Source organism: Poecilia reticulata, linkage group LG22 (assembly GCF_000633615.1).
Source record: "Poecilia reticulata strain Guanapo linkage group LG22, Guppy_female_1.0+MT, whole genome shotgun sequence".
Taxonomy (NCBI): domain Eukaryota; kingdom Metazoa; phylum Chordata; class Actinopteri; order Cyprinodontiformes; family Poeciliidae; genus Poecilia; species Poecilia reticulata.
In genome coordinates, this window is record NC_024352.1 from 7876142 (window position 1) to 7902917 (window position 26776).

A 26776-nucleotide genomic window follows, 5' to 3' on the forward strand; every position below is an offset into this window, starting at 1 on the left:
TATATATATTAAAGACCAAATACTTGTTTAAAATTTCTTTAAATGATCAGGTTCCTTAGATGCATTAAGCTACCTTAGTGCATCTGGATACATCCAGAGGAGACTTAAAAGTCCTGACAAGTTAGGATCCTATCCTCATTATTCAAATTCTACGCTATCAATCATTTTGTGAGAGCGAGGCGCTTTGACTCCACCATTCCCTCTGAAATGAGATCCGCACTTACGAGCTCGTCAGCCAGGTCTCTGTAGAACTGATGGACGGCTTTGGCAGCCTCCAGCTTGCCTCGGCGCTGGGACAGCGGCGTGAGGAGCTGCTGGAACTCGCTCTGCAGGGCTTGCTGCTCGGCCTCCAGCTCCGGCTGGTCCTCCCTGGCTCCTCCGTGCTTCCTGACAGCCTCCTGGAGCTCGTCCAGCTCCCGCGCCCGGTCACGAACCTGGTTCTCCGTCATCTGGCATGGGAAAAACGGTGATGGGAAGAAAAAAAAAAGATGAATAGCCTTTCAAGAGCCTAATCAAGATGCAGTGGAGGGTAAATTCACCAAAAGTAAGTGCTGCCTATTAAGCGTGAAACTAAGCTTACCCACAGCTCTTATGAATGTTCTTATATAAATTCATGAAAAAGTTTTGCTAAAGCCAATTTAGTTAGTATAATTTGTGTTTTAGCTTGACCCTTGGGACAAATATATTTTGTATTAAAAAAAAAAAAAAGCAAATAACCACAATGTTCATTCGCTTAAAACAGATTAAAAGTAAAGCTTAAACTGAACAGTATACTCCAGAATGTGCGATTTTAATTGCTAGCATCAAGAAAAAAAATCTCCAAAAAGAAACAACTATTAACAAGAAAGAAAAAAACTTCTTTTTTTTCTGAGGAATATACAGACCTGGTGCTTTTTCAGCAGGATATTGGCATTTGTGAGATCTTTCACATCCTCATCTCCGCTCTGCAACTGCTGCTGAAGCTCGGCCAGCCACTTCTTCATATCAGCCAGGCTCTGGTCGAACAGCTCTGAGCGATTGGCATCGAACAGCAGCCGGTCCTTCTCCTGAGTCGTGGACTCCAGTTTGTCCCAGAGCTCGTGAAGCTGCGCCAGGCGCTCCTTCACAATGGGCTCAAACTCAGGCTTGGATTCCATGAGCTCCTGACCCTCCTGCAGAAACGAAAGAATAAACAGAGAAAAGACTCGCTCTCAAATACTTCAGAGCAGAAATCCACTGCAAATTAAGTATTTCATTTATCTTTTTAGATGAATAAAACTGTTTAATTAAAAAACAAGGACCATTTACTGACCTGATCTACTTTATTGAGCCAGTCCTTGTTGGAGGCCAGTTCCGCCATGAAAGCCTGATGTTTGAGCCACTTGCTGTGCAGGTTTCTGGCCTCGTCGTATGAGGTATCCTGAGCTGTCAGCATCTTTTCATTGATCCACACAGTCAGCTGAGGCATGGCGACAAAAAAAGAACGTTACGCATTAATAATGCATCTTCTGAGAGAAATAATCCTGGTCCTATATAATGAAGATAAGTTATATTTATTATACAGCCCTCTGCACTGAACCCCATTGAAAACCTCCTGGTTTTTCCACCAAATATTGATTTCTGAACTGAGTTAAAACATTAGTATTGTTGTTTCTAAATGAATATGAACTTGTTTTCTTTGCATTAGTTGAGGTCTGAAAGTACTGCATCTTTTTGTTATTTTGACCATTTCTCATTTTCTGCAAATAAATACAAATTCTTTTGCTTGGAATTTTGCAGTCATGTTGTCATTAGTTCATAGAATAAAGGATCAATGTTCATTTTACTCAAACATTTACCTATAGAGAGTAAAATCAGAGAAATGTATACTTTTAAGTAGTCTCTTATTTTTCTCCAGAGCTGTAAATTACTATGATCAAATGTTACTGTATAGTAACAACCTAATAATAGCCTAGTAACACTAAGGACATAGAAAACAAACACACAGCTAATACATAATGTATTATTAGATCTTTTTCACAGATTGTATTGAACTCACATCTTGAGTGTTTTGCAGAAAGTGCTGAAGGTCACGGTTATCTCTCAGCTTTTCAGACACCTCCACAGCTCGTCTCTTATTCTTGCTTTGCCTGAAGAGCGAGCACAAAAGCAAAGTTATACCATACATTAATAACAGCTTCAGACAGAGCTGGCCTTTTCTTCTCCACCTAACAAATCTCTCTGTGACATAATTCGGACTGCGCACTGTAGACAAATCCACCAGATCTCTCTCTTCACTTCATGTCTTTCTTCACTTCACCGAAAAGAAAAGTCTCTCTGTTAAAGATCAATATCCATTATTGCAGGTGCCTGTCTATCAAGCTGAGTATTGGGAGAGAAGACGGTAGCTCCAATGCCCTTTCTAAAGTTAATAATGCAGAGGCTAGGAAAAAAAAAACATTTTCACAGTTGAGGCAAATCTCTAAAGGAAATGAGATGATATTTCTGTGTACGCTTACATTTGTAGCCTAAAATTAACACTTTAGAAAATGGGTTAATGTCTTACATTTCAGCCTTACTAATTCATAGAACAATTCATCACTATATAACATTTACGAAGCAGGAATACCAATTGTAATTGCTCTGTAAATTTTGCTTTTCATGCACCCTAGCGACATGTTCACAAAACGAGGCTAAAGAACATGTTGCACTTCAAACAATTTGTGCAATTTTCACGACATTTTAAGAGAAAGACGACTGCTGGACTTTGAGTCTGTGTCAAGTTACAAATTTGAAAGTTCTAACTTCTGGAAACCAGTATGCGTGAATATCCTTTGTCATTGTTTTTAAGGTATAGCAACCTGAAAAGGTCACGATCTTGCCGCAGCTGTTTTAAAAGTCAAGACAGATACTTGGGAAAAGCAGATATATTCTGACTTGGTACTTGTTATGAAAAGTTTGCCTTATGCCACTGTTTGACTGTCCTTCACACCACAGAACAAATTAAACTACATATAAACATAAATTCCTGTTTTACAACTTGTCTCTGTTCAGTTGTGGTCATATTAATTGAGGGCATGTCAGGATTTAAGTCCCACACCTATCACACTGTTTAAAACTGGGTTTCACGACATCTTGGAGGATATATTGAAGTTGTTTGCACTCAAATCCATAAAAATTCTAAATTGTCATTTTACAAACTCAAGTCAAACAAAACACAACCTGTCCCCGACTGAGTCCATTTTCTCCTGAACTTTGGGAGAGTGCAAGTTGTTACTGTCCACCAGCCGCTGCCCGCCCTGCAGGGCGCCATCGATCTTATCTTCGTTGGCTTCCATCGTGCTGACGAAGTCTTCATGCTTCTTCAAAGCCTTTTCTGCCCCTGCCAACGTGTCAGGCTTGTCTATGTGGGCCAGCGTGTACTCCTGCAATAAAATAGGCATCATGGAATTGAGAAAAAGCGCTGAGAACATGAAAACGGACTGTCCAGAAATCTGTAATCTGCTGACTGAGTTACATGGCGAATGTGCAGCGTTGGAGCTGATAGTGCTGCATTCTTCCACTAAACGTTCTTGCAGAATTCCTGCAGCATTGCTGACATCAGGTTTTCAAGCTGTTTTTGTTGGTTGGCCCTCTACTTAGTCCAAAAGACATCATTAGGAGAAGCTTACCTGATTATTTAGGATGGCCTCTACAGCTTTGCCGTCCCTTAAGAACTGCTGGAAGCCCAAACCCTGGTCCAGGAAATTTCTGCGACTGTCCCACATCTTCTGGAGCTCATACCAGCCGCGGTCCAGCCCTTTGAGCCTCTGCTCCAGCTGCTGGTACTGAGGATCATCTTCCTGACCCTGGGTGACCTGAGCTCCTGTGTCCCTCACACGGTGATAGTCCTCTTCATGGTTGTTTATGTCTTCTCGCACAGCGTTGTGACGGCTGAGCAATTCTTCGGCCTCCTGCAGGGAGGTGGGCATCTCCTCAGATGCCACAGCTTTCTGGGTTTTGAACAGCCAGGACTGGAAGTCATCCATGTCTTGGAGGAAAGTCTGTAGTTTACTGACCTCACCTAGAGAGTCCTCCCTGTCCTTCAGGGTCTTTCTAAGTCTATCCCAGGCTGCATCGAGCTCCGCCCTGCGGGCTAAGATATCTGCTGCGTTCTCCGGGTGGTCCTGGGCCAGCTGGTTTGCCTCTTCGTTAAGGAAGGTGAGCTTGGCCTCGATAGCTGCTAAGTCCCTCTCCATGCCGAACAGTTTCCTCTGGATTGTCATGACGGCTGCCAGGTCGTTGCCCAGATCCTGCGTGGACTCGATCACCCGTGTCTTATCTTTGATCCAGGTTCCTGTCTCATCACACTCCAACCCATAGTTGTGTAGACTAACAGCAGAATCGACTCTCATTTTCTTATCTTCCACCATAGCCTTGAATGCTTCCCATCTGGAAAGAAATAATTCATTAAAAGCTTAATTCACTAAGCTTAATTTAATCATTTATAAATGATTCAATTTATAAATGATAAATTTTTAGAAAAATGGTCTATTGATATTTCATTTTCTCAGCCTTATCTGATAGCAATGACCTAAAACACAAGAATTTAGTAAAGGAATTATTTACTCATAAAATCAAGATAAAACGTATAAAACTTATGCCGACAAAATGATAAATTTAATGTCTCAACTTCACTGTAGTTGAAAGTCCTTGTTTATGAGATGTCAAGTCAATTCTAGAGTAATTGGTGCTTTCTCTGGCCTTGTAGAACACAAAGAAATGTGTTGTCCCTCCCCCACCTGTTGCTGCATGCTGCCAGTAAGGCAATCTTATGAAAAACAGTCAGTTTTTTTTATTAATTTCATGTAATGCTGGTGGCCATACTTGGTGGGACAAAATGCAAAGTTGTGGACTGCTACACTAAGCATCATCCCTCATGGATATTTTTTCTTAAAAATACCACCTGCATGGATGTTTGTCAGTGTGTCTCTGTGTTCCCCTGTGACGGACCGGCAACCTGTCCAGGATGTACCTCTTATTCAGTCGTGTCTGGCATTCCTTGATCTCTTTGGTGCGAGGGTGTCTGCTCTCCTCAAGCTGTTTTGCAGCTTTATTGACGTCGTCTACTCTCGACTGAACGTTCACCATTTCTTGAGCCAGAGCGCTTAACCTGCAAACGAGAAAATTGTTAGTTAGAATAACAGCAGCGGCCAACGTGATGCAGAAAATTACAGCCAATTAGTTCAGTTTAGATGAACAATCTCTACCTGTTCTCTACCACTTCCAAATCCTCCAAGTTCTCAGGAACCTCTAAATCCACCAGCCACGTCTCCTTCATGCTCATCCAGAGCTCACAAGCATCCGTCTCACTGAAGATGGTGTACAGGGCCATGGTGTCATCCAGTTTCTTCTGCCTCAGGTCAGCCAGAGTCAGGAGCTCCATGTAAAGGTCCTTGATGTCTTTTAGACGTCTCTGGATGTCAGGGGTGTTTTGTAGCTCCTCTGGCAGAGCGCTGGCCTGTTTGGACAGCGCATCAATGGTGGCTCCATTCTTGATGGCTTCGTTTCTCAAGTTGTTCTGGTTTTTCAGTAGTCGCTGAGTTGTGTACTCATCGTGACCGACGTCGTTGCTGCTCATCTGCCTCTTGGCGTCCAGCAGCCAGGTTTTAAGCTCGTCAGCATCGCCCTGAAACTGGAAGAACGTCTGGGTGTCCCGAAGGTTCTGCTTTCGAAATGCAGCCAGGTCTTCCAGCTGCTGCCATTGCCTCTCGATGTCGTCCATGCACTCCTGGATCTTCGGAGAGCCGAAGTGCTTGGCCTGGATCATCTTGTCCCCTTCAGCCAAGATCTGCTGCAGGTTGCTGCGGCGAGCTCCAAGCTCGTCCTCGAAGGCGCTGTGCTTGCTCTGGAGCACCAGCACGCTCGTCAGGTCCTTGCCGTAATCCAGAGAGGAGAAAAGCTGCTCTTTCTCTCTGATCCAGCTTTCCAGCTCCGCCACCTCCCACAGGATGTTCCAGAAGCGGCGAGACTGCTCCAGTCGAGCTCTCCTCTGTGCGGCCAGGGCGCAAAGCTCCTGGTAGCAGAGGTTGAGGTGCTGCACCCTGTCTCGAATCACTTGAGGATCGCATGGCTTATAGCCTGGAAAGAGAAAGTATGTTTGTATTTTCTTTTATGTTTGACTCTTTACCTAAGGATTATATTCCACTGCATGCCATATAAATTGTTAAAATATATTTGATATAAAATATTTAAACTATGGTTATATGTTTATTAATATAAGAATAATTAGAAGACCTGAGAACAAGATTAACCCTAGCCTTACCCCCAACACAAAATTCACATCTGCATTATACTCTGCTTCATTTAAAATCTCTAATCAATGCACCACGTTTAATGTTTCTTTTTTTTTTTTTTTTAAGTTTCCCAGAGGAGCAATGAGTGTGTTCCACTTACTATCTCCGTTTGCAAACTTCAGAGCAGCAGCACTGGCACTCTGTACCCTCTCTGCCTGCAGGGCGATGTCGTTCTCTAGCAGAGCGTGTTTTTGAAGCAAGTCCTCCACCTCTAACAAGTGTTTCCCAAAGTCAGGAGAGAGCAGTCGTGCCTGAGGAGAGGCTTTTGAATTAGGTTTCTTCTTGAAATGTTAATGTTTTTTTTTATTTTCTTTCAAGTCAGTATACATGATTTTTACCTTCATTTCATCCATCCAGCTGATGATGTACAGCATCTCCTGGAAGATCCTCTGCAGGGTTAGGTTCATATCCAGACGCCCTCTGCGGGCCCTAAGCAGTTCTTGCAAGTAGTCCCACAGTCGCAGGATGTTGTCTTTTCGCGCGTCGATCCGCTTGGCGTCGTGGTAACGCTCAGACTCCAGCTCCTTGGAGATGTTCACCAGCGCCTGGACGCGCTCCTCATATGCGGCGATGTCCGTCTCGATGGCGTCGTGCTTCTTCTTAGCTGCTTCCACGGCTGGCAGGTCGTAGCCAAAGTTATCCTGAAGAGAGTGCGCAGAGTGAATGTTGATTTGTATTTGAGTTATTTTTTCATATCTCTACATGTTTCATCCTGAATCCTGTTTTTGAAGCTTAAATAAAACAGAAACGCATTTAAAACCAGCTCTTGGTTCACAGCATTCGGCTGACCTGAGCCACTAGTCTTTGGTTCTCCAGGAGCCACGTTTCCCTCATGGCCGCCTTCCTGTCGAATCTTCGCGCCATCTGTTCCAGCTTCTCCTGCCGGATCAGCTCGTCCCTCAGGACCCGTTCCCGCTCGTGCTCCGCCCTTTCCAGACGCTCCCAGGCCTGCGATGGGGATGATGAGAAGCATCCTGAGTCTTTGTAGTGTTTGCGAGCATCGTCGTTTTAGCGTCAACAGCACTGGGATGTGTGAGGTGTTTAAAAAATTTAGATGCTCCCTTCTGCTTGATCTCATCCTTGATGAGAAACTCTGATGTTTAAAGGATATCCAGACGATGCAGAATGGATGTGTGCAGAGACAACTCTGTATTCTTTTGACGTCACATCATGGAAAAGTATTCATACCCCATAGACATTATTATGACCAGAAACTTGAATGTGTTTTGCGGGAATGTTATGAGCTTGTCATCCCTATTATTAAGCCCAGTGGTGGCAGCCTGAGTACACGTGTGCCACACTTTTGTTGTTTTATAAGTGGTGCTGCAAGGGATGACTCAAAGTCAAATTAGATTAACCTGACAGGCCCTCCAACCTCTTTTGTATTTATACCAATGTCACTTTTTCTTTGCCAGATTCAAATGCCTTAATGCCTTTAAGTCTGAAAACAGCATAGTTAAAGTTTTGAAATAAAGTTGAGGGGATTCAATGCTTAGATTTAAAGAGGCTTCTCATTTTGACCACTTCACTAAAACCTTTCTGGAGTTGCTGGTTTTAATTTGCAAAAAGAAAAAAGAAAATGAGACCATGTGTCATTTTTCCATCCACTTCACAATTACGTAAGAATTTGTGCAAGTGTATTATGTAAAAATCCTTTTACGAAATAGTAAATTGTTGAGGTTGAAATATGACAACCTGTGAAAATGTTCAAAAGCTACAAAATATGTTTGCAAAGCGCTCTAAAGTTAACATGTCACAGTCGGTATTTTATGCCTGGTGAACAATACAATATTGGTAGAGCATCAATGCATTATTCAGGATATTTTATCACAGCAAAAACAGTTCTTTTATTAGCGCCTGTGTTTTTTTTCTAACTTCCAAACACAGTGAAACTTTTATTGAGAGATCTCTGCTAAGCAGACCTCTGGTTTGTCCCGGGACGGCCTCTCACCCTGTTGATGTCTGACACCAATGCTCCCTCTTTCGGTGTGTAGACCCTCTGGTTGTTGGCCCTCATGCGACTCTGAATGGTGAAGAGCAGCACCTCCAGATTCCCTTTCTCCTGGAACCTGAGAGAAATTAAACACATTTCAACCACAAGGTGGTTCACAGAGACCGGCACATATCAAAACAAAAAGAGACGCAAGAACAGAGCAACTGATTGCAAAAGGGGTTTTTGACTCACTTGGGCGGCTTCTCGACAGTCCGGTACGTGTTGAAGGCCTGAAGCTGCTGCTGGACGCCCGTCAGAGAATTGGCGAGCTTCCTGTTGTTTAGCACGACGATGGTCTGCTCGATCCACGTCAGCAGGTTTGAAGCCAGCGTCTCGTACTTATCGATCATCTTCTCCGTCTCGATAGCTTGATCCAGAACCTGAATAAGGAAGGCAAATATATAAACAAGGCTTTCGGCTTGACAGACTAATGAGTGCCGTGTTTCCATCTCACCTTTCCGACTCGCTTTCCCTCGACAGCGAGCTGCTTCATCTTGGAGAAGTAGTGGTAAAATGCCACGACGTACGTGATGATGGATTTTTCATCTGGGTTTTCTGTGAAAACATCTGCAAAACAAAATGCCAAGTGAGTTAATCACCACAGCGAGAGGCGTCACCTCTCCCGAGGTGTTTGTGTAGTCACCAAGATTTATCCTGATAAACATTTAGCTCTACACGGAGGTCTTCACAGCTATCATCGGTCACTCGCCTTCTGGGTCTAACAGCTTGGTCACGCCAAGCTTCTGTTCTGCCACATTGAAGGCGTTCTGGAGGTTGTGGGTTGGATTGGACCTCTTCAGTTTGGTGTAGTCCACCAGATCAGGCCTAGCAGAGCGATGAAAGAGGCAAATGGACAAGACAAAGCGAGAGATGAAAGAGGAAAACGAGGGGAGACACAGAGCAGGCAGGTTTGGGTTGTGTTTTCATGTAAGCTGGTGAGAGCAGGTTTCATTATTCATCTTTCCTCACCGGTGTTTGTGTATGAGGGCGTTGAAGGCCATTCCGTCTTTCCAGCTTGTGGTGAAGTTTGTGATGTTGACGTTCGGGTATCTGTGAAATAACAGTGATGTGATGGGATGTCACTGGCTGAACATGAAAGGATATTTCTGCGAAGCTCAAGCTTTAAATCAATGTCTCCCGCATAAAGCGTAGTCTTTCATATCCATAGCTTTGAGCCTTGAAGAAAAATATGTTTTTATACAGATCTATTTGTATTTCTCTGTGCAAACGCTAGCTTTTGTTAGTGCTTCGGCGGTTCAAAACTTGTCCTATCAATCCCCTTTCTTAGACAGAGCAATTACAGTAGTTCACAAAAACTGTGATCCTACAATCCCCTGCTAAAGTGTTAACACCCTTTAATCTTTTTCACATTACCAGATGTTAGAAAACTCAAACTTCAATGTGTATTAATTGAAAAGTATGTGACAGATCACAAAATAATCCACAATTGTGAACAAATAAAAAGCTAAAAAAATTGGGGTGTATCAATTGAATATAGGGTTGTACTTTAACTAGGCCATTGTATTTTTTATTTTTTATTTGTACAGATGTTTTAAAAGCACACTTTATTTTTCTTTCACTATTTTCACCACTTTATGACACAGGATGTGATCAAATAGATAAATGTCTGTGTTTGTAATGTAATGGGATAAAAAAAAGACAGACAGTTCAAGAGGCTTGAATACTTTTGCAGTGTAGCATGTACCCTATTAGCACAATTTAAGAAATGAAAACTCAGAGTTGTGAAACGGTAACAGACGTGCACCTGGCTACAAATTCCCGATGGATGTTTACAGCAGCTTGGTTATGCTAAAGGCCACGTAAAGTACTTACCCTGCAGTTTTCATCTGACACCACAGAAGAAGAGCATCTTTAGCTGAGTGTGTCTCCTTCTGGTCCGCCTGGCCTGTTTCCACAATAATGTCCTGGATCTGATGAGGAACAGGAAGCACAGATGGATGGTAAATGATAAAACTTATTATTTGATTTTTTTGTTTTACAAAGAAAGAAGTAACACAGACAACCGAGAGGACACTGCATCAGGGAAAAATTTGTCGCTTTATTCCTTTGGTTTCCTTCTTTGTGTAAAATTAAAGCAAATCTCCAGTGATGTATCATTAACGTTATTAGCCATAAAGGATTGTTACAAAACTCAACAGTGGCTAAGATGTGTGGAAAATAGGTGGTAATGACTGAAGTTCTTTTCCCACACAGTGGGCCAGTAATTAGAGCAGTGATGTGATACAAGAGACAGGTCCTGAGAGATTGCTAAATTTAGCCAGCTTTGCTTCTCCTTCACTAATGCAGACTGAAAAATACAGCCTGTTTCTTTCTCTTTTTTTACTTATCTTTTGAAAAAGTTGAATAATGTAGAAGGATTTATTGTTTGAATTATCATTTCTAAAAATAACTACGCTGCTGTCAAATTAAAAATAAATATCTGACTCCCCCCTCCATTCCCTCCTGGATGACAAGAGTGAAAGAGACGTGTGTGATGTGCTTCTAAAGAACGAAAAATACTGGAGCCTGAAGGCATCGTTTCCAAAAAAATAATCCCGAAACTGCAGGTTTAAATGTTCCTCCCCAATACCTGCCTGTGGAAGCATCTAAACTAAAACAACAGGAAATGAGACGTGTTTATTGTTGCAGATTGAATATCAATAGTTACTCAAAAACTTGAGGCTGTTGGATTAGGCTGCAAATAAAGAAAAAAGTGATCTGTGTAATTTTCCAAAGGTTAAATGAAAACACAGATTTTTAATGGTACTTTTAGTGAATGCAGTGGATACATGGTTGGCTAACAACACTCTTTGCAGAAGTCTGCAGAAGAAAGGGTGAAGCTACGGCTATTCAAACTTTACGGGTTTGTTTATTCACTTAACTACTGAACACACAGAGGCACTCAGGAGTTACGTAGAATCTCTGAGATTCTAGTTTATCCAGGAAAAAACACAGGAAAAAACTCAGTTAAACCATTTTAATGATTTACAAGAAATGATGCCCCTGATGAATTGCATCTGTTTGCTCCTCATTAGCTCCTAGACAGACAGATGCTCTGAGCACATATCTGACAGGATCAATGAATTGTTTTGTTGTTGATCTGTGCAATACAGTTGTATTCAATGAGTTAGAATGGGATCTCAGATGAGGCTTGTTTATCAGATCAAGCTCATATTTCTGTATTAGAAACGTTTCTTTTATTGCTTCGATGTAATATTCTAATCTTAAATGCCATGTTTTTTCATTAGCTGGAAAAGTATCACAGTTAGCAGAAAAGCTTAAATGTAATGTGTTTCACTTTGTGAAATGACTAACTGAAATAAATTAATTTTTTATTATTTTTAATTTATTGAACGTGATCGTACTTTTTTCAAATAATCAGTCTCACAGCACAGTATATCCTCTAGGTGTCGCCAACGAGGCCAATATGTTTAGAAATGTGGGATCTGCCATGGAGTTTCACCAATATGGGTCATCAGTTAATTACTGATACATCTGAATGTTTGCATGGAAAACAGAGTAAGCTGTGTTTTTAAGTGTATGTACCCTTTATACATGAGGCAGACAGAATGACTACATTCTGCATCTTTTTAGATGTCGCAGCCTCGGTTTACCTGGAAACGCAGGATGATGGTCCAAATGAGCCCGAGTATGAGGCGGTGGTTGCCGTCGACGATGTCATGGGACCCCATGTTCTCTAGGTGTACCCTCTGCTCTTTGAGAAACTGCAAGGCCTTGTCCACGTTTTCCAAACAGTGGATGCGCATCCGGCCTTTAGTGGGCTTCGGCTGCGAAGAAAACGAGGAAGGAAAAGAGAAAACAGGAATTTTTGAAAGAAAAGACATCCCGAATGAGCTGCAAATAACATTAAACTTTCACGACGATAAAGTCGAAGCTGAGACAGCATAACTCACCAGACGTTCTCCAGACAGGACCTCCAGCAGTTTAATTAGCATGCGTCCATCACGAAGGTCCAGGTAGAGGTCAGAGATGCGACAGCCGACTCGGGAAAGGATCGAGTTGACCCATTTAGTAAAGGTCTTCTTTTGAACTGCCTCACGCTCATCTGGAGAGGGAACATAGTTTAAGAAAGAACATGAGCCCCATGAATAATGCACTGCCCTCACGGCTGCAGAGCAGCATCACTGAAGCTGGTAGGGATTTACTGTCTCCAACAAGGGCTCTTCAAACCGAAGACATGGCTGTGCATGCTAGTGTTTGTCTGAGGAGAGCTCTTATTGAGTAAATGAATGTGCTGTTAAAAATATATTAACCTTATTCTTATTCTACAATGCCTTCTAAAAGTTTTCATACCCCTTTGACTTTGTCGCATGGTGCAACATTACAACCCCGAGCTTCTGTATTTTGCACAGTCAATACTTTTGTTGCAGTTATGGCTGTTAGCCATTTGGAATATGTCTCTCAACTTTTCACATCTAAAACTGAAAGTTTGTCCATTCTTTGCAAAATAGCAAAAGCACAGTGGATGAAGAACATTGGTGAACATCCATTTTCAAGCTTTGCCACAGAATCTAAACTGCATTTTGTCAATTTAACTGGACCTTTCTAAGACTTGCACATGAGCTGCAACTCTGGTTGCTTGTTTAGAGTCGCGTCCTTCTGGAAGGTAAACCTTCACCTCAGCCCAAAGTTGTTGTTTTTTAGCCTCTAACAGATGTTCTTCCTTGATTTATTTACATAAATTCATCAGCATTCTTCCAGATGTTTGCTGCTTCCTCTATAAAGCCTGTGGCAAACTTCAATAAAGGCCTTCTTATGGCTTTTCTTCAACAATGGTTCTTCTTGCCACTAAATTGCAGTTTTGTGGATTGCACAAGTAACAGTTGTCTTGTCCACAGATTCTCCCACCTGAGCTCTTGACCTCTGCAGCTTCTCCAGTTACCAAGACTCTCTTGGTTGGTTTTCTGATTGTAGTTGTGCTAAAGTCTTGATTATAACTTCACACTGCTTTAAATGCCTCCACAGTTGTATCCTTGACATGTCTGTTGTGTTTTTTATAGTTAATGATGACATTTATTAACTTCTGTTAATAAAACAAATAGGTTTTATCTGTAGAAAAGCTTAAAAATCCTACATAATATGCAGAAGTATGCACTATTTTGTAATGCTTTGAGTGAAGTACATTAGCATTTGTGGCTGCAACTTGGAGAAAAAAGCCAAATATTTCAAGTGTTATAAATGTACCTTCAAGGCATATTGCAACAAAAACAAACTGAAACCGACCACGTAAACATTACATCAAGTGAGCCAGATCTGCACCTAGTTGACATATTTCTGTGGCAACCTAAATAACCCAGAGGAAGGTGAACAGAAGTGCAGTGCTTTCTCATTACACTAACCTTGATTTCGCTAACAGCTACTTTAACTGCAGATACACACAGATATTTAAAACTTATTATGTCAGCAACGGGACATTCCCAGCCCCAGTTGTCCCAGCATGCAACACATCAGTTCCCTTTAGTCTCCACAGTGAAGGTTGCCCTGTTTGTCTCTGACTTCATAATGACTTGTGAACTAAAATAAGGCTGTGAAGAGAACAGGCTAGAGCAAAGACGCCAGGTATCGTATTCTAGGTGAAAAAGGCGTCAATAAGCAAAGGTTAGATTGAGGAGGAGACATAAACTCTGGATGGAAGTAAACTTGGCAAGAGGAAGAGCTCCTGGGGAGGCAGTCTTTCAGGTTTACTGTGCAGAGGCATGGCGAGATAAACAGAACAAAACACATCACCCACAGTATCTCCCCTGCTGTTGCCAAAAAACACCCAGTAAGCTCCTTTACAGCTCCAGCTGAATTCCCAGCAACATCCAGGAGAACGAATCAGGAGTTACAGTATGTAAAACACATGGTGCAGCAGGGCACAGTAAATAAATCATGCGCCGGCTCCGCTCCCCTCAGCAGAACAACGGCACACACCGCTCCGCTGCATCCACATGGATTCCCCACGTAATGAAAAAGTAATGGAAATTAAAACATGCAAATAACTCAAAAGCTCCATTAGTGGCGCAAACGCTGAGAGAGTAGGAACAGAAAACGGAGACAAAAGAAGAGCCTGACTAAAAACTGTGACAAATCCTCTCTGAACTATCTGGGGTGCGGAGGATTTCACAGCACAGTCAGTGAGAGGCCAATTAAAGTGCATCCCCACACTGTTTTGCCATATCACATCACAATAAGAGACCTTGAGAAGGGACAGCATGGGTGCACAGGGAAGCTCTCGGCCAAGTGGGCAGCAATGGGACAACAGAGAGTAATACAGGGGCTGGGGGAGTTACTGTTTTCATGTCGTCTGCTAAGCTTTCTGCAGATGAGGAATAGCCTGACATGACAACAGCTCTGACTAAACTGAATAAAGCCTTAAGCGCTCTTTTGAATAGAAAGCTCTGTTTAATCCTTAAATTCCATCTGTTCTTTTTTACAGAGCGGAAGAAGATTAAATAATACCAATGTTATTAGCGATACGACATACAATGCTATCTAGGGTTTGAGTGTGTCAGAATAAATGTAAAAACGTTTAATATACCAAGTATTGGAAGCCCTACTGTCATTAGGTTAGAAAAGAAAAGAATATTGGCAACAATCACCATGTATTCATGTGCAAACATGTGCTGCAGAAGTTATTAAAACATGACTAATACAGCAAATGATGAAGGTTTTGATTAAAATATATACAGTGGCAACTTTTGACATGGACCATATGGGCAGTTGCCCAGGGCAGCATTGAAAAGGAGCGACACACAAGCGTTTGATAAATCCGAGACAGTACTTGTTTTTGTGTCTTAAACATGTTTTCTATTGCTTTTATGCATGTGCAGTCAGTGGAGGGTTGGTCTGTTTAGGGACAATGTTTTTTTTTTCACACCAGCACCATCTACAATCACTCTTTGAAGAATATTGAATTAATAAATAAAGCATTATTTAATTTCCCTTTGGGATCAATGAACTGTGTTTGACTGAACTGTATTTTGTCCAGATGCAGAAAATAAATGATTGCAATGCGCTTTGACTGATTTCAAGGCAGCAGAATAAGGGGCTCACCCAGGGCACACTACCTACTTTTTAAGAAGCCTGCATAAAAGAAAGAAAAAAGGGGGGAAATGGAACGACAATAAAGTACAACTTGGTCGATTCTGATTAGTGAGCTATTGATCGGAAACTCAAGACTTGTATCTTTTTCCAATCAATTAAACTAGCCACAGACGGATCACTGACAACAACACTCTTCGGTGCGGAAGCTGGTACTGATGGGACTAAAGCTCAAAGTCAGCAATTATTACTGATCTTAAAGAAAACAACTAAGTCAGCTCAAATTTGTATCCAAAGATCAGAAATAAGTCATAATTTTAAAAACTTTCAAAATAAAGCCCAATTTTTTTATACCACCTTTGGCTTCTTGTTTATCCATCAATAGTATTTTAATTAACAATCATAAAAATTTGCATCTTTGACATGGTGAACTACAACATTTCCATACTGGACCTCCCAAACGTATTGCAAAAAATAGCAGTTATGTAAAACCAAGAAAGCGAGCATAAACACATTGGACACTTCTTGGTTTTTTAAGATATTTCTGCTCTTGTGTTTTACCCAGTATGACTCCATATGACTTCAAACATCATTTAATTTAACTCGTGTTACGGACACAACTCGGTGTGTAGGAAGCGGCTGACATGACTTTACAGAATGCTTTTTCTGAGAGAAAAACCATTTTTAGCATTATCCGTTTTTCAACATTAATTAGTGATGCCGTGTGAGAGGAACACTCATGCTACTTGCAGTTTTTCATCCACACAAAATGAATTGGGCCTTTTGAATCTTTTTATTTGTGTCCACCAACTTCTTTTGGTTTTCCTATTCTTCATATTAGAACAATTCTTACTAAACATTCTTCTGTTTCACATGGTTTTACTTGGTGATCTCTCAACCACTTTTTGACTCCAGCCCTATGACTTATTCATGTTGATGGATTTTTCCTGTACACGGCTTGATATGTTTTTTTTTTCCCCCAACAGTCGTCTCATACTGGATGTGGCCCAGTAGTCCCAGAGCTCCCTAATACACGGCCTTGTCATGGCACAGCCAGAGCAACCTGTCCTGCAGCCATGACACCATGACACCAGGACAGGTACTCAGCAAAGCATGGCGATGAAACTCAGCCTCTGAAATGCTCTCTATACCCCCTTGCATGCTCTTGCTAGACATGGCAAATAAACTGTCTGCTCCCTTAAAAGAACTATCTGAAGCTCCTGAACATCAGATTAATAATGTGCGTTTGATGTTTGCACGATTTATTTATGTCTGACCAAGCATTAGGGGAATTAGAGGTAGGATGCAAAAGAGGCACGTGAAAAGCAAAACCGGACAACTTCCCGGTTTTGCAAGTTAAAGTGCCTTGCAAAAGTATTCACAACCTCACGACTTTTTTTGGATTTCGTGGGGATTTTATGTGAAATATTAACACTGAGTTGCAATAATTGAAAAGCAGGAAAAAGCTGACATTATTTCAGACATTCTTTACAAGTTAAAATCTGGAAAGTGTGACGTGCATTTGTAATAATTAGCCCCTTTAAATATGATCATCCTAAATAAAACCTGCATAAATCCACATGCTCTGTCAAAGCTTCAGAGGTTTGCTGGTGGACATTTATGAACCAACAGCATCATAGAGAGCAAGGAGAGCAGCAGAAATGTGTGGAGGATCTTCAGAGCTCAGGAGGTTGAATCAGTAAACTTGAAAACCATGTGTCATGCACTCCACAAATCTAGACATTACGTCAAAATGAGAAGAAGACAGGAATTCTTTAAAAAAATTCATTTGAAGCCATGTTTACAGATTGCTCCACGTCATAAACCGGACACGGCAAATGTGGGAGAAGATGCTCCGGTCAGATAATTCGAAAGGCTTGTCACTGAGCTACACTGAAATGTTTTGGATCAAAGTACAAAGAATGGCCTAATGAAAGAATAGAGATAAACCCAATGAAAAATTTGTAGCAAGACTTGAAAATTTAATCTTTATAAATGCTCTCCATCCAGCCTGACCAATCTGAACACCTTTTATATTGCTCTATCAAATTAGATCCCGATTGATTCAACTGAAGAAAGTTAAGGGAGCATAAATATTTTTGCAAAGCACGAAAAGGAACTGGGGGAACTGCTTGTTTGCAGGCAGAACAACAGAAATACCCGTCAACGGGGCACGTCAAACTACTAAAGAGTGAAAACGAAGGGATGCTTTATAAATGAATAAATGCAAATAAAAAGCCGTTTCTGTCTCTTTTTTTATCACAGTCGTCCTTTCCAACTTCGTTCTGTTGTAATCTTGTCAATATCTTGAAAACAATCTTGAAAAAACTCATGTAAAAAAGACTTCATGACGCTCAGTTGGTAAATTGATGCGTTTGGCCCGTCTCGTGGCATCTCTGATTTAGAGAAAAGCCTCTGAAGTTTGCAGCTTCGCTATCAGTTGCCTCTGCAGCCTTCAGGATCAGTCGATACTTGAAATGTAGCAGAGGCAGCGGGGGGAGAAAAAAAGAAAGCCTTTCCCTCTGTTCCTGCATCGTCTCCTCCATTTTCTTCCTCTCACTAATGCATTCCTGTCATCAGGGAGTTGGATAGCATAGTGCAAGCTCAGAAAAAAGAAAAAAAAACATCCACTGTGATGGCATGGTTTTCTCTTAAAACTGTAACAACAAAGGCAGGAAGGAGTTAATCCAGTAGAGAAAGTGATTGTTTCTTTGTTTGTTTTTACAGAAATTCATCCCAGAGACACATCGCCTTGTTGTTTTGAAGCAGTTTGTGAAAGTTAAAGTCCGTACATGGCACTGTATCTTGTAAGAGATGACAAATGGTTGTTATCTTGAGGTGTTATTTAAATAATTCAAAGCCAAGATTGTTATTAATCAGGGCAGTCACAGCTTCCAGAAAATAAATAAATAACCACTAGATATATTTCGTTTACGCAAGTTCTAATGACAAAACTAACCTCTAGCCTCCATCATTGCCCAGACATGAACATAAACACATGATGGAGAAGGGAGGGGCATGAACCAAGAAGTGTCATCCTTGTGAGGCAGGACATGATGGACCAACTCTCTCAGCAAGCACACACACACACACCCACACACACACGCACACACATACACGGTCCCACGGTCAGGATCCGGTTACCTTGCAGCTGCCTGAAGCGTCCATCCAGGATGGAGTTGAAGCAGATGTTGGAGGTGCTGTAACTAAGCCAGCGCGCCCGCTTCATGCTCCTGGCTGATGAGGAAGAGGAGGAGGAGGATAGGATGGGGGCCAAGTCCGGGTGAGTTTGAGAGGGCCGCGGACGCCGGGGCGTGCAGGAGGAGGACGAGGACGATGATGAGGAGAAGGGGGAGAGCCCTGTGGGCGCCGAGGTAGGTGGAATGTGCAGGACGGTGCCATTCCTCTCGGGGTGCTGCTCCGGTACCTGCTGCTTGCTTGTTGCCTTCCTGTTCTCGGGTCTCAGGGCGCGATGGACCGGCGGGGTGCTCCTGCTCCGGCTGCTGCCACCGCCGCTGCTGCTCACGCCGACCCGGACCTGGGCCTCTTTCTCAGCTAGAGTAAAGGGTCGGCTTGCGGTCTCCTTGCTGCTCCGGACGCCTCCAGCATCCCTGCTGCTGGCCTTTAGGCTGATCTTGACCTCTCTTAGCCGGGGTTGGCTTATGGGGGCAGTGCGCAGCAGGCACGGGCTGCTCATCTTGACCCCCAAACCCCTAAAACAATTACGACAAGAAGAAAACCTCCACTGGAGCCAGCCGAGGAGCTTGGCACACCTCTTCTCTCTCTTTCTTCTGGCTCTCTGTCCTCTTTTCCAGATCCCTTTTGCATTAACTCCCGCTCCCTCTCTCCCTCCCTCCCTCCTCTTCGTCTTTCTTTCTCACTCGCTCCTCACTGTTACCGTGATAAAGCTCTGCCTCCACTTTCAGGCGGCACGAGGGCTCTGGCAGCCTTCGGTTTGGTTCAGTGGGATTTATTTTGCAGCCCCATCCATGCATACAGTATGTTTCAATGCATACACGTGTTCCTACGACTCCCACACAGCGGCACCAATGCTGAACATGAAGCACACAACTGGCACGCTTATGAGTTCCTGTGCCAACAATTCAAACATTGCAAAACTACATGCATGTCAGACGAAAAGCAAGAAAGATTTTATTTTAGGCTTCTGCGGTACAATGAATCCTAATATGCTTTGAAATCATACTAAGTGCATATTTTTGAGTTCACAAGCTGTATACACCAGACGCAGGTAATGTCTTTTCCCTCCCCAACCTCCTTTCACTCCCTGACAGGAAACTCTGATTGCATTACAGAAGCATCAGTGCAGCAGCAGCACTCTAACAAAATATCACCGACTGACACTCAAACCTGAAGCCTTCATTACTTAAAGAGACAGGAAGAGACAGCGAGAAATATAGCGAGAACAGTTGCCAGATGAAAGTCCTGGATGGGAAGAGAGGCGTTCTGGACTCCCAGACGGAGGAGATAACGCTAAGTGCTGGAAAAATGGACCCAATCTGATCTCGTGGCAGGTGATTCTCAGCTCTGAACCCTTTAAAATCTGAGCCGGTGTATTAACAAAGACGATTTCCAGCTCTCTTTGAGGTCAGACCTCCAGTTTTGACTTAGAATTACTTTTTTTCTACTCTAAGGGCAATAAGAAACAAAAAGTAAATGTCCCGCAGGCAGTAGAATGGTGTCTAACAGAAGTGAAGAAATTACAAGATTATTATGGATCAAAATAAATAGTTTTTTTTATTATTATTAAACTCTAATTTTGACCAGCTGATTACCAATTAGAGCCAATCAAGGAAAACATTGACAATTCCTATCTTTGATCATTCCGTCTATAGCACATGTTTAAAAGTTCATTTTCATCAAATCGCTTGAAAATTAATAGGAGTGAAAGGGCAGTAATGAACTGCTCATTCTCACATGAGGTATCATAGGCCTGGTCAGAGGAATAGCGAATCAACTCATTACTGTCAGAAAAGTGTTAATGGCTCGCAAATTAAGACTCACAGGAGGCGTAAAGGAAGTGATATTAATCCTACAGTTGAGAGAGTGAGGAGAAACTCTGTGCAGCATTGCTCCTTGGGATTTAAGAGGGAGTGCATCACCCAGATAAAGCACATCATTAACTTGGAATGAAACCACCTCTATAAAAGCAGAAGTTTTGGGAGCTCGGTCAATACTGAACATGAAGTACACAGCTGGCACAATGCCAAAGCAGAAAGAGCTCAGTAATAATTAGAGAGAAAGAAGAAAATATTTCTCCTCATTAGTAGGGGAAGAGTTATAAGGTAATTTCCTAAGATGTGCAGTGAATCATTCTGTAGTAAGAAAGATGAAAGTAACATGTTGAAGACGAAACCGGTTGTTAATCTATCCAGTAGTGAATTTTTTTCCTTGGAAATTCACTCCAAGATCAGACTACAAGGTAAAAAAAAAAGAAAGTCTTTTACTAGACAGGCCTCACTTAGCGTGTTGTCTGGGGGGAGAAAAAAAAGCAGGACAAGTATGTCTCGGAAAAGTATAACTTTTGAACAAATGACAAAAAGATGTTTGTCGGTGTTTGGAAGAACACACTTCATACCAAGTATCAAGCATGGTGGTGGAAGGGTGATGATTTGGGCTCATTTTGCAGCCGCACTACATAAACATCCCGCATTCACTGAGTCTTCATGATTGTAGACAAACAATTGATGAGCAAGCTACAGTACTTTAGAGCCAACTGTAGCTGAGTTGGTCAAAAATAGGTGATCAACAGCACATTGATCCAAAACGCAGCAGCCAATTGGCTGAAAAGAATTAGTCAAAGCTAATTGACTAATTCAATCGCTTCAACCCGATTGAAACACTGACAGGGGGGGAAAACTGTGCAGAAAAAAATCCTCAAAGAACTAATAAAAACTAAACAAAAAAGTGCCAAAACTCTTCCTTAATGATGAAAGAGAATGATAAAAAAAATCATAAAAAAAACTATTTTATTTATACGTTACTGTTGCCAAAGGTATTTCTGCATGCAGTCAAAAAACAGCATTAGACGGTGGAATGAGCCGCAGAACACAAGGAATCACACAAGAATTTGATGTTGTAGCTTTACATAATATAAACGCTCACAGTCTTACTCTCGGCCCATGCGAGTGTCTGCTTTCAACAATAAAAGCCGCGTGAGCTCAATGTGCACAAGCTGCTGAGCATGAAAAGGGAATGTTACACCAGCTATAAAACTCTCAGAGGTACTAATGGTTTAATTTCTGGTGTTCATTTCAAAGTGAAGCAACAAATACTTCATCCATATTGTAACAAAGTTTGAGAGAGCGGCTCCCAAACACGAGCTCCTTCTCTTCAGAGCTGCATTTATATGTTAGACATTCATCTTTAACCTCTCTTGTATTTTTAACTTCAAAGACGTTAAAATAGTGTGACCTGCAACCTCAACTTTTTCACCACGAGTCCATTCACGTCTATTTTAAAATCCCAAGCAGCCGAACCCACAGGTGGGCCACGGCCTACCGGCTTAGCTAGAAATGCAAGAGATTCATGCGATGGGAGGCAGACGGGCAGGGCAGCTGTCCAGATCGGTCAGACTGTGGACATTCAGAGAATGTGCAAGTGATCCCGGTTACTCGTAGAGGGCGTGGATCGGAGTCAGGGCTCAGCTGCCGGGAGAGTGTGTGTGATACCATAACAGAAATCCACACGGAAACACACTTTTCAAACAAACGGTGTGGAGCTGAAGATTTAAATATCAGCTATGGAGCGGTTATGAAGTTGTTGTTTTGTTTGTTTGTTTTTCTTTCAAGTGATAATGCTTTTTATTTAAGCTTATTCAACTCGGTCAAAGTTACACAGTTGCGTTCTCATTACGGGTCACCCTCTGCGCCCTTCCCACACTGCTAGACTTTCATCTCAAGAATCTGTCATGGAGGACAGAGCCTGTTTACTATGCAGGCGCTCACCTGCGAGGGCCTTGATGCGTGAGCGCTCAAACAGCCGGGCTGAGCTGTTGTCATTGTCGAGCTCCTCATCAGAGAGGTCGAAGCGGGTGTTGATGTGGCTGTACTGCTGCGTGATCTCCACATTGTCAAAATCCGTGGTGGAAGTCGTGGTGGAAGTCATGGCGGTAGCCAGCGTGGCGGGCGGGCGGCGGGACGGCGGGCGGCGTCCTCTGTTGCTCTGGGGGAAGATGCAGGCGAAGAGAAGTCAAACGGCAGGATGGGCGGTGAATGTGGAGAAAATCTAAAACAGATTAACAGCAAGTTACAATAGATTAATGCATGGTGCAGTTTGTGGAGTGACTGGTTTCTACAAAAATATGGGTTCATGGATTTGTATGAGTGTTTCCAGTAGGGAATGCTGCTTCAGTCACTTGTATGTTGAATATATGCAACAGTTATTGGCGTGTGTGTCATATGCATATTGGGCATTTAATGATGGATTTGATGGATTATTGAGTTCAGGGTAGAATGACATTATAACAAGCAGCTTATTTCATTTTTCATTATAAAAAGAATCAGATCACAAGCTTGAAATTATTGAACATTTTTAGGATTCTGGCAAGAAATTGATGAAGCTCATTTAAGTTTATTGGTCCGGTGGCGGCACAGGCCCGGCTTTACAAAAAAATGTTTCAACGGGGTAATAAGTCTGGATTCCAAAAATCTCTGTTCTTGTCAACAAAAACAAATTATTTTTTATCCATGCACTGAGTTTGGAACATTTTGGCAACAAAAATGTGTCTATTGCTGACGTATTATTCAACTACATCATCTATAAAACATGACTTCTTTACCTGTCACCAGAATTTTTGATTTTTCTGCAAACATTTTTGACGTTCAGAAACATTTTTTATTTGTCCAGAAACAACATGCAAATAAGCCCTTGAAGCAGGGCCCACCTTCTCTCCTGCTTCTCTCCCTCCACCCGCTGCTCCATTTTGTGAGTGTCACTCTGCTCGACGGTGACAGCCCAGATGGTGTCTGTGTATTCTTTGCGTGGAATGGCGGGTTGAAGCGTAGCCACTCAGATAGCTCTATCTGGGTGCAGCATAACTCTCTTATCAAGCTGCACGGTGGGGGGTGAAGGGATAGGACAACCCCTGTGAGGAGCAGGGCTTGATGATGAAACCGCCTTCTTTCGAGTGATGCTGCTCACGTAGTATGAAACACAGAAGTGTGTGAGTCCATCGGTGGGGATTTGTAAGGAAAGGGAAGTAAGGCGGGAGAGTCAAATTTATGTGCATTACAGTTTTATACAAAGCATATTTTATTTATTTTTTTATTTCCAGACTTTTAAAAAAAGCCCTCACTGAGGATTAATTTGGAGTTGCTGTAATTAAAGTGTCCTGGAGAATAATTCATATGCCTTAAACTTCAGTCCCGTTTTGATTCTTTACCCATAAATAAAATCTACTGCAACCGATCGCCTTCAGAAGCCACCTCATTAGTAGGTAGAGTCACCTATGTGTAACTTGATCTCAGCATAAATACAGCTGTTGTCCGAAGGCCTCAGAGATTTGTCAGAGAACAAATGTCAACAAACAGAAACATTAAGACGAAAGAGCAGAACAACATTACCGAAAAGTTGAGTTAGAAATCTATATCTCAAGCTTTGATCGACCGAAGAACTAGCCATAGAAACCCATGGAAGCTCTGGAGGAGCTGCAGAGATCTAGAACTCAGGTAAGAGCTGACATGATATCTATTATCTGTGCACTCCACAAACCTAACCTTTAAGGGAAGGCTATTGTTGAGACTCTATCTCTAAATATCACCCTGAACACGTCATCCCCACAGTGAAACAAGGCGACGGCATTATCATGTTCTAGGGATGCTTCTCAGCAGAAACGAGCAAAGTGGTCAGAGTTTATTGGATGAACCAATTTGAGTCTGCAAGTGATTTCCCTTCTCCTAGCAGAACAACCCTAAGCATTCAGCTGGAGTTGCAATAGAATGAGTCGGTGTGTATTTGTGTGTTAAAATAGCCTAGTCAAAGTCCACACTTAAATCTATGAGGTATGATAATCTGTGGTAAGACATGACAGTGAATGGTATAGATCATATCCATCGAATCTGACTGAGATTGAGCAATTTGAGCAAAGAAGAATGATCTCTAGATGTGCAAAGCTGGTAAAGGTCTTCCCAAGAAGACTTGCAGCTGAAACTGCAGCAAAGACTGATTCAGAAGAATAAATATATAGATTTATAAATATAGAGCTGCATCCTACACTTTTCAACTTTGCATTTGTGTGAAACTTTCTGAATCATGTATTATTTTCCTTCTTTTACCCCATGATTTTCTTTATGCCGTCAAACAAAAACTTATCAAATATGCTGACGTTTGTGGTTGTAACGTGAACATGCTTAAGGACTATGAATGCTTTTTCCAAGATAAAACAAACTGAATTTAAGAAATCTAAAACAAACAATCCTCCTGTCCCCTAATTCACCCTGCAGTATTTTATGGTATTTTGATATAATCATACATCCATTACGAATGGATTATTTTCATCAATGCATTAAATTTGTCGGAAATCTCATAGAATCTGGTGTGTGTGTGTGTAAATATTCATTCAAAATAATCACTAGTTTCTTTCTGCAGAAGTCCCACGTTTGTCTGTTCAGTGTATTCAGAGAAGAGGCCCTCGGTCCTCTGCAATGATGCCGTTCTACAGGTCTCCCTCCTTCTACTCGGTATCAGTCCTCTGCAGAGGTCTCTTATCAGCACGGGGACGCTCCACCCACCACCAGGGGATCCCCTTATCGCCATGGCACACATTACCTTAGCCAGAACTATGGCGTAAAAACCCCTTTACACGCCGCTCAAACTCCCATCCCCAACCTGTCAGCTGAGCACAAACATGTACGTGTCTAATCGTGTCTGAAGACTGACTCCGCTTAGCTGGTGAACACTAATAGCAGCAAATTAAGTGCGTTTGTCGAGGCGTGCTGTCTCCACAACTTCTAGTTCGGGGATGTGTGGAGTAATGAAAAGGCAGGGACCAGTGCGAGCTCTCCACTTGGTGTCCTTGAGGACGGAGAGCCCAAACACACCTGCTCGCTAACAATAGGTTATCCCGTCAGCAGGAAAAAGAGGAGAGCTTCCATCAAAGATGCTGAGTAGGATAACAGCTTTCCACCGGCATCTGGATGTTGTGATGCGCACAGTCCTGGAAAGAGCCACGAAATGCCAGCTGGCACATCACATCACCGCTACAGTCCATTGAGCGTGTTCATTTTCACTACAGTATGTTCAGAAGTGATTCATTTTTCATTTTCTTTGCATAATTTTTTTAATCATCACCACACACTCAGGACTGCCGGGGGTTTAAGTCTGTCGCAATAAGCAATAAATCAATCGATAGCATGATAAATTAAAATGAGATCGATCATTTCTACTCTGATTGATTTTTTTTTTTTTTTTTTTTGAAGGGCAATTTTGTTCACGGAGGCATCATAATCAAATTTTTATTTATGGTTTGTAAGTGATTTTTTATTTCCATTTTGTTGCTTGTGGTTGTCATGGTTAAAGGAAAGTGTAAATAACACTTCCTGTTCTAGTATTAAGTCTTCATTGCAAAATTAAAGGTTATCTGTCTTTGAGACTGATGAATGCATTATGACGCCATTATGAATATTTGAAAATATCCTCAAAACAACAACAATTATCGTCTGTCACAATAATTATTGGGACAAGTTATCGTCAAGGAAAATGTGTTATTGTGACAGGTCAAGCTTGGTTATTTAAAAAAAACAAACAAACAAACAAACATTGGATTCAAACTATTGGGTAAGTAGTTTTAACCAAACATTACGGCACTTATATTAAAAATTTCAAATAAAGAGCGTTAAATAGGTTGCACAAAAAAAAAGTTGCACTTGCAATTAGAGGGCATGTGTTGGGTGATGTACAAAGAGGTGCAAAAGTGGAATGGACCTTCCTATGTTAATGAGAATGTTTTGTGTTCCTTCTCTTATTTATGGAAAGCAGAGAGACTATAAAATAATGAAGCTGAAAGTCACACAGTTATAACTAATAAAAATAACAACAATATCAATGTATTTCATTTTAAATAGTATCTAAAAGTGTTACAACACAACAGTAACAGCATATAGTAAAAATCAGTGCTTTCAAAATCATGTTTGGATAAGAACAAAACAGGGCACCATCTGCAATGTACATTTGCACATTTAAAGCAAAGACGAATGCAGCTGTTTGGGAAAACTGCTTTTGCAGTGAAAGAATGATCATGTATTAAGAGTTTTATATCACAAAAGCAAATCTCGCTTACATCTTAGTGAATAAACTCATTTCATGGTTATTTTTTGCATAAATGTGACGCAGTTGGTACAGAAAACTTTTTTTTTTCTGGAGCTATTATTAGCCTTCACCAATAAAAGTAATGAAACAGAAATGTGCAGATGCCTGGTTTTAAAGCTGC

The 26776-nt window shown here is 41.7% G+C and overlaps 1 protein-coding gene across 6 annotated transcripts in view; it reads right to left on the bottom strand.

The window, feature by feature from the left end:
* sptb (spectrin, beta, erythrocytic) overlaps positions 1 to 26776 on the bottom strand; it is a 44180-nt gene that overhangs the window by 15020 nt on the left and 2384 nt on the right. For 3 of the 6 annotated variants that reach the window (XR_001776163.1, XR_001776164.1, XM_017302588.1), the window contains exons 1-20: positions 18475 to 19103; positions 12201 to 12352; positions 11901 to 12074; positions 10120 to 10217; positions 9256 to 9336; positions 8996 to 9111; positions 8741 to 8853; positions 8479 to 8666; positions 8245 to 8362; positions 7083 to 7241; positions 6632 to 6934; positions 6394 to 6544; positions 5208 to 6078; positions 4973 to 5110; positions 3630 to 4389; positions 3181 to 3383; positions 2018 to 2108; positions 1292 to 1438; positions 885 to 1151; positions 225 to 449 (exon numbers count right to left, since the gene is read on the bottom strand). Coding sequence is in view for 4 of the 6 variants with exons in the window: in XM_017302588.1 (XP_017158077.1) it covers positions 225 to 449; positions 885 to 1151; positions 1292 to 1438; positions 2018 to 2108; positions 3181 to 3383; positions 3630 to 4389; positions 4973 to 5110; positions 5208 to 6078; positions 6394 to 6544; positions 6632 to 6934; positions 7083 to 7241; positions 8245 to 8362; positions 8479 to 8666; positions 8741 to 8853; positions 8996 to 9111; positions 9256 to 9336; positions 10120 to 10217; positions 11901 to 12074; positions 12201 to 12352; positions 18475 to 19027 (4908 nt within the window). In the remaining 2 variants the exon portion in view is untranslated. Of the gene's footprint in view, positions 1 to 224; positions 450 to 884; positions 1152 to 1291; positions 1439 to 2017; positions 2109 to 3180; positions 3384 to 3629; positions 4390 to 4972; positions 5111 to 5207; positions 6079 to 6393; positions 6545 to 6631; positions 6935 to 7082; positions 7242 to 8244; positions 8363 to 8478; positions 8667 to 8740; positions 8854 to 8995; positions 9112 to 9255; positions 9337 to 10119; positions 10218 to 11900; positions 12075 to 12200; positions 12353 to 18474; positions 19104 to 22295; positions 22576 to 26776 lie in introns of those variants that run through there. The other 3 variants (XM_008399168.1, XM_008399167.1, XM_008399165.2) reach the window with 3 other exon arrangements.